Source organism: Laetiporus sulphureus (assembly GCF_001632365.1).
Source record: "Laetiporus sulphureus 93-53 unplaced genomic scaffold LAESUscaffold_11, whole genome shotgun sequence".
NCBI classification, from domain to species: domain Eukaryota; kingdom Fungi; phylum Basidiomycota; class Agaricomycetes; order Polyporales; family Laetiporaceae; genus Laetiporus; species Laetiporus sulphureus.
In genome coordinates this window covers 18,543-26,483 of record NW_024468520.1, presented here as the reverse complement: position 1 = coordinate 26,483, position 7,941 = coordinate 18,543, and the positions used below count along the sequence as shown (strand labels likewise).

Below are 7,941 nucleotides of genomic sequence, written 5' to 3'. Positions count from 1 at the left end.
GAAGGTCTTGTTTGCATGGCCTGAGTGAGTAAATCATAAAAACGAAAACTGCTAACCCTAGAATATGTCCACAAGACCTATGAACCATAAATAGTGAGTGTCACGTGCAACGTAAACTGTCACGTGACCATGAAGCGCTGAAACTGTAATAGCGAGTGACTACAGTATATCAGTAAAGACTAAGTAAAGGAGTTCAGTAGGTACTCACCTCAGCCTCGATGTATAATGCGAGTGCTGAGGTAGCAGGAAAAGATTGAGCGTGCTTGTGGCTATGTGATTACATAAGCAAATAAGTGTGAAATGTCTAAGTCCGTGTCCCACTGGACATAAAGTTCGTATGACTTCCAACATGCCCACTCAGTGGGAATGCGGACCTACTTTTAGAACACTAATTGAATCCTTCATGCTGCTTGTGCTGTGCGTGACTGAGGGTCTTCGGCAGATGTTGTGACTTGCACGGATTGAATGGTAAGTGCCTGTGGCATAGGGTTTCTTGAGTCCGTCTGTGCAGATTTGAGAACTCGGGCTGCTTGCTGTACACTGTCTGCACCATGTGACTTTGCCTGAATTGTGCCCGATTGCGGTGCGTGGACGGTCATACTCGTCGTTGAGTGTGACCTTGATGAACGGGGTAAGTTCTTCCGTTGTCACTGATTTTTGTTGATCCGCATCTGACGTTGATTCTCTGAGGTTCGTCATCAACTGAGTGACCTGTAGCGCACACGCGAGCCTTGTCGCATTCAACTGCACCCACTGAACGTGCATTTTTTCCTTCTCTGTCTGGCTGTTCCCCTTCGCTTCTCGCTCTCTCCTGGACTTCTGGAGTCTCTACTGTCAGCTTCGTCCTGGCTCCGAGGTCTCCTGGAACTGTCTTGGGCTTGTATGCGCTGATAGAGGACCACAGGTCATAATTGCAAATCGGCACTTGGCGTGCGCATGTGGATTGACCAACATGGCTCTTTGGAGCCTTTGAAGTGGGAGTAGGAGTGGCTGTGCATTGAGTCCGAGTGCAAGAGAGGGTTGCTGCAGCTCTTGAGATGGCAGGTAAGTGCTCCTTCTCATTTTCACACTGAGGTAGAGAAGGAGGTGAGCAGTTTGATGTGGTCTGGCTTGGCAACGTGGCGTGATGGCTGGGTGAGGGTACTGTGTTGCCCTCATCATCTTTGTCATTGCTGTTGTCATTGTCACTATTGCCGGTGAATGTGCTACTGGGTGCATTGAGTGGTGGTGGCATTGGGTCATGTTTGATGGCTATGATCATGATACGAGCCACTCATCATTTGCGAGGGGTGTGAGCAGTGCGTGCAGATGAGCTCAGCGGTTTGCCCTGCACTTCATGTTGAAGTTCAGGGTCGATCACTGTGCATGTCTGCTGTGTACGGATATCCTCGTTAGAGGCGACATTTTGCGTGTCGTGTGTGCACCCACTCATTCAGTGAGAGGCAGCGTGTGCCTTCACGTTTTGAGCATACCCGAGGGTGACGTGCTTGACTGACTTGAGATTGAGTCTGGCATCATGGGCCATACACCCGTGCATGTGGATGTGTGTGGCCAAGGGCTTAATGCCCATCTGGATGGGCTTACCGATCTTCACATCATGAGTCGCATTACTCACGGTGTTCGTGTTACTGACCACCCCTTGATAGACTGTTTGTAGGGTGAGTTCGATACCCATGTAGCAGGTCTTGTGGTGCCACTTTATGACATTCACCTTGTGCATCATCGTCTTCGCCACCAGTGCTTCGAGTGAAAACTCATCGGAATCCATGGAGGAGTCTGCGTGCACTACAAATGCTCACATGGGAGCACATGGGATCGACTCGAGGATGTAGAGACTGTCCGTCTTGTGTGCTAGGCCTATTATCTCGCTGTTTCAGGTGTTTTTCAGGCGTCATCATGAAACGTGAGGGTCTGACCTCATTCGGTGAGTCACGAGGTGGAGAGGAGGTTGCCCTGAAGCTGTGAAGTATATGTCCTGTAGCAGCGTCAGGCTTGTACGTCCATCTTCGGTGGCTAAATCAAGGTAGATTTGCCCAATACCTTCTGCATGAACGCACCGTCTGTCTCTGAGCCAAACGCGCTTCGATGAGGTAAGGTTCATGAATTGAATGAACCAGTCATGGCATGAGCTCATGGATGCCGTTGCACCTGAGTCAAGAATCCAATGGTTGGTGGGTAGGCTGCACTGCATGAGTGCATGGGCGATGGTCAGTTGAAGGATGGGGGATGCTGTGGTACCCCAGGTGGACGCGACCTTCGCCGTAAGGTCTTCACTGTCATCACTACCCTCCTCCTCCTCCTGCTTCTCCTCGTCTCTCTTCTTCATTCAGCATTCCTCCTCCATGTGGTTCAGCTTGTGGCAATAGCCACACTTCTTGCCAGATTTTGGCTGCTTCCCATTCGATTTCGATGTTGACAGCATACCTGACAGCTTGGCGGCAAGCGCATGCTGCAATCTCTTCTTGAGGCATTCACGCTCTTCGGTAAGGACCTGGTTTGTGACCATCTCCATGGTGAGCTTGTCGCTCATCGACATGAGGATGGTGCGAAGTACTGAATACGATGGATGGAGCGATGTGACCATGGCGATCGCGATCAGCAAGTCTTTGAGTGGCTGTCCGAGGGTGGCCAGAATGTTGGCCTTTTGGACCATGCCATCGAGCTGTATCTCCATACTGGTCTCATCAGAGAGGGTACCATGGAACAGCTCACCGATGAGGTATGCTATAGTCTGTTTCCCCTTCCCCTCATACCACGCGGTGAGTTTGTCCCATACAGACTTCGCCGTCTTCTCATACATGATGCCACTCAGAGGTGTATCTTTGAGCATGAGCGTGATCTGTGCCTTTGCGTCTTGATCCTTGTCATCCCATTTAGCCTGCTTGTCAGGTTCAGAATCTGAAGGTCGAGCTTCCTTACCCCTGGGTGATGTTCCAGAGCTTTCTGATGCGTAGCACCATCTCGAGATGAAACTTCCATTGCTGGTAGTTTGCTCCATCATCCTCGAGGAATGGTATGTCATAGAGGCAGTTTGAGCTGAGAGAGAGTTTGACAGATTTGGACATGGCATGAGAGAGTGTGGAGTGAGAAGGTGTAGACTGTGGTGCAGGAGGTGCTGGTGTGGGTGCTGGTCAAAGAGAGAAGATTTAAAGGAGTGTGAGCACAGTGGAAGCTTGAATGAATGGACAGGTTAGTGTGTAGCCACGGGGCTCATAACCTATTGTCTGAGGTGAAAATTTATGAGGGCTGTAGACACGTAGGAAAGCAAGTGACTCAGCCTCGATGTATAATGCGAGTGCTGTATAAATACCTGTAGACACATAGGAAAGCAAGTGACTACAGTATATCAGTAAAGACTAAGTAAAGAAGTCCAGTAGGTACTCACCTCAGCCTCGATGTATAATGTGAGTGCTGAGGTAGCAGGAAAAGATTGAGCGCGCTTGTGGCTATGTGATTACATAAGTGAATAAGCACGGAATGTCAAAGTCCGTGTCCCACTGGACATAAAGTCCGTATGACTTTCAACACCTGAGATCCTTCACATAACTCGAAACTTCTCCTCTTGTTCTGTGGGCACCGGTTGACGCCTCAGAACGCATACCACTGTCGATCACTTCCATCTCATCGTGCTCGCCCAGAGCTTCTTCCCACATTCCCTGGGCTTAGCTGTGCCCTGCTGAACCTCTTCAGTGAAGCAAATACGCAGATTGTTAGTCAGGATACATAGGCCCTAAACCAGCCTCCTGCAAAAGTGGGTGACATACTACTGTCCCAAACCTTGCTGAGACCCCAGGTGTAAGGGGACTTTCTAGTCAAACCTAGTGGTTAAAACCAATAGGCCTGTTAAGAAGGACCAGAGAGCCTGATGATGACAGAACCTACTAGGGGAAAGGGACGCAGTACTCCTTGAAAGGGTATCGCTATCGAGGATTCACCACAGCTAAAGTGCACCAGTGAACCTCTGACACGTGGAACTGCTAGTCCATATAAAATATCCTAGGCCTAGCTGCCTTGCATCTGGATAGTCTAGCTATTTAACTACAGTAGGGTGTGGCCTGCTTACGACAGCGCATCTGGATCAGTAATAACAACTGCAAACAAGGGAGAACTTGCGGGAGGTCAGGGACACCTTCGAAAGAAACCCACTACAGGAAGCTGTGAATCAGCAACACTTCTGGACTGCTCCAGCGTGACCTGTAAAACCTTGAGTAGTGAGGGGCTAAACCTACTTGCTCAGTGCTAAATCGGCACCAGATGCATATTCAACCCCTGCGCAGTTCTGATCTCTTAGGGGTTTAGTTACCAATACATATATAGACAAATAGTCTTTTGACATGGGACGAACTCTTGGAAAGCTCTGCTGAAATGGCAGGTGAACCAAGGTTACATCCCTTCAGAGATAGTTGGACACTGGTGGTAAAATAATCAAAGATCACAAAGACCCCTCTGCAACTGCAAACTGTGTCATTCAGGACTCTGTAACTAGACCTACTAGGAGTAGCAGGACTCTAAAGCTGTGTCTGGGTCATTATGAGGCCTTGGTGAAGAACAACTCGACAAAACTGCGAGTAGATCCCAGCATCGAATGCAAAGGTTCTCGCTGGAAGGATACACAACAATCTATACCATAGCTCCAGGAACAGTAGAGTGGGATCAAGTTTATGAGCACATTAGCGTCATATTTCGGGCAGACTTCATTTATCAGCTCCACATCGCACAAGCTCATTTTATCCTATATCGCTACCAAGTCATGATCGACTACTATGAAAGACTCGAATACCAGCCACATCACATAGTCCGGGAAGCTCCCGCACAACTTGAACCGGTAGAAGATGACCAGGAGTTGTACCATCTCCTGTTCGATGAAGAGTATGGTATCTCCTCAAGCAATGAAGAAGAACCTTTCTAAACAGGTCGTCAACACCCTGACCAGGCAACACCACTGAAAATGGCTGCACAATCTGAACACTCCATGGAAGAACACCTGAACCCCGAAGGCTCAGGATCCAGGGTACCCACTCCAATGTCCTTCAATGACACCAACATCATTGCCCCCACCCCTAGATACTTCATGATGCCAGCCATATTGGAGAGCCTTTCTAGAAGAAGGGGGCCTTCGGCTAGGCTGGTGGATGAATTCGCCGCCCTGTACCTGAATGAGCAGAGGACGGGCAGGTGATTCCATCAATGGGAATACGATATCTGGGCCTGAGATCACTCTGAAGAAGATCGAACCTGGTACCAAACCACCCAGGTAGACATGGTAGCAAGACATGCAGGGGCAGAAAGGGGACAAGATTATGTTTGGTCGAGCCACGCCTCGGGAACCCCGCTGGGGTATGAACGTTACACATTCCCAGACAGCAGGTGGAGTTACTACATGGCATGACCTGGACTTCCCCCTCTAACGGAGGAAACCCCTGGATTCTGGACACAAGCTGTGGACATGCGACATGCCTACCAACACCTCCAAGCTGACTACAATTGCTTACGTGAAATGCTTGACAATGCGTGAAGGGAGGCAATGGAGGCACGAGAAGCGTGCTTGGCTGTGGAGGCAACCTGAGACCGCCTCATGAGGGAGAATGCGGAACTAAAAGAAACCACAGAACAGTGTGCTATAGAGTGTGGGAACCAGATTCATCAACTAGAGATGGAGCTAAACCTCACGACCAAGGCACTCAAGGCCAGTGAGGAAAGGATGAAGGGTCTCAAAGGTATCAACGAGACCCAGCAAGCTCGAATCGCGAATCTGGAGGCTCTAGCATCAGCGCTGCCACCTTCCCCCATTCGACCACCCCCAAAGCCGGTCGATAAAGGTAAGAAGAGGCAGGATCCCCTACAACAGGATATTCGGGACTGGGTAACAGGAGTAACCGGACCCGTCGGCCCTAGTGGGCTCAAACTGGCACACCAGGCAAATCCTGAGCAGCCGCCCCCTAAGGTGCAGACATCCCCAATTTCCCCAGCAGAATCCTATGAGGGAGACCAGGATGATGAGCTAGCGGGGGCCCAATATGCTTTCCTACCAGAGCAGGAGGTTCCGCTACTAGATAGGAATGGCTGCTCTGCAGCCCCCGCACCAGCATCCTTGGATGAAATACATAAGAAGTCATTTCGAGAACCAAAGGTCAACCTCCCGGAAGCATTCGATGGCACCAAGACTAAGGCAAAGGCATAGCTCATTGACGTAATGAATTACATCGTCATGAAACCCAGCGAATTCGAAGATGAGCAGGGTAAAATTCGATGGGCACTGTCTTACATCCATGGACCACAGATAGACCACTGGAAGGCCTCCCTGTTAGAATGAATGATGGGGGGAGTCCCAGTCTACACCACGCTCCAGGACTTCATCACGGATCTCAAAAAGATGTACTATCCTGTGAACCCAGAGCTGGAAGGACAACAGATGCTGCACACCTTGCAGCAAAGGTTCAAGCCTTGGGAGGAATTCGAAGCTGAATGGGAACATTGGGTCAAGGTCTCAGGGTATAAGGATGAGCAGCTGCTGCTCCAATTGCTTAGGACGGCCATGAGAAAAGAACTCTGTGATAGAGTATGGGCGTCTGAAGGAATTAGCCAGAATGTCAACAGCTATGACCTATGGAAACAGGTTGCAGCCCAGCTAGACCTTCAGCAGCAGCAGCAGTGGGCATCCACCTATGAAGACCGAAAGAGCAAGGGGAAAGGAAAGGACTCCAAGACCCGACAAGTCCACCAGGAGGAAGGTGTAACGGCAACGGCAAATGCGGTCAGGACATCCAGAGGGCACCTGTCAGGAATGTTGATGAGGCAGGAAAGGTGGTGCCATACAAGGAAACGGTAGGAGTTGATGGAGAACGCGACAAGCACCGGAAGTGCAGCACTTGTGGAAAGAAAAGGTCAGAGAAGGGGTCGTGCACGGATATATGGCACACCCACTACTACGACGGAAAGGCGCAGTTTTGGCGTAAAAAGGATGCCCAACCTGCAGCTCGGGCCACTACAGTAGAAGAAACTGAGGCCATACAAGCATTCAGGGCAGCCATAGCGGTCAACCCCACTCTGCTCAACCAGGCGAGTTTTCAATTTGGCAAGGCTTAAGTATGCAAGTCTTGCAGGACTCTCGACTCGATCTGGACATTTCTGTTTCTCCGACCAATAACATGCATCCCTTGGTCACAGAGGCACAAAAGCCTGAGAAGGGCCAAGGTTTACATGGGTCATCAAAAGGAGGTCTCCGAGGATGGTCAGTTCATTGGTGGTGGAGGCAAAGCCTGAGAAGCACCATCAGACTGTACCTGAAAACACCTCGGAGGAATGTGGGCAGGAGGGTCTAAGCTCAGGTGTGGGAAAATTCAGTACCCCTGACACAGATGACAGCACACCACCACTTCCTAGCGGATCTCAATTTTCTATTCTTTCCTTCCTCAACTGTACCAGTAGCACTACGTCAAACAATATGGGTACAAGTAGTGGTACTCACTTTAATGTAACAGTAGCAGGAGCGAAAATGGGGTCTCAGGATGACGAAACCTTAGAGGTGCCTGATCGAGCTCAGCCGGATCAAGAAGCATCAGTGCTTAATTTCGTGAATAGCTCAATTTCTAACCTTTCTTCAATTCTGAACACGAACAGTTTGCAAGTGGAAGCTTCAACAATGACAAGGCGTACACTGAAGAAGAAGACACAGAAAACCACTCTGCGTGTATTCTTAGACCACTCGCAAGCCATCGTACCTACCCGTCAAACAGAAGGTGCAGCAGGGTACGATCTGCATTCAGCAGAGGAAGTGATCATTTCCGGATGCTCCCGTCTCCTCGTAGATACCGGTCTGAAGTTGATGATACCCAGCGGATGCTACGGACTGTCATAAAGCACCAAAGCACTTAACCCAATTAAGGGCAAGTCTGCTTTTGTGACCTGCACAAATGATCCCACATAAAAAGCCTGCCACAA

General features: G+C 49.8%; 2 protein-coding genes across 2 annotated transcripts in view; both read left to right on the top strand.

Annotated features, from left to right (window-relative positions):
- Positions 1-6,316: 6,316 nt before the first annotated feature.
- Positions 6,317-7,086, top strand: LAESUDRAFT_757538 (uncharacterized protein; the record flags this gene model as incomplete). Its single annotated transcript, XM_040912325.1, has 2 exons — positions 6,317-6,754; positions 6,805-7,086. 2 exons carry the CDS (start codon positions 6,317-6,319, stop codon positions 7,084-7,086), a joined length of 720 nt encoding a protein of 239 aa, XP_040766033.1.
- A 556-nt stretch (positions 7,087-7,642) lies between these two features.
- LAESUDRAFT_649384 (dUTP diphosphatase) overlaps positions 7,643-7,941 on the top strand; it is a gene marked incomplete at both ends in the record, with an annotated part of 4,776 nt that continues 4,477 nt past the window's right edge. The window contains one exon of the mRNA XM_040904173.1: positions 7,643-7,851. Within this exon, the coding sequence (XP_040766032.1) occupies positions 7,643-7,851 (209 nt within the window). The remainder of the gene's footprint in view (positions 7,852-7,941) is intronic.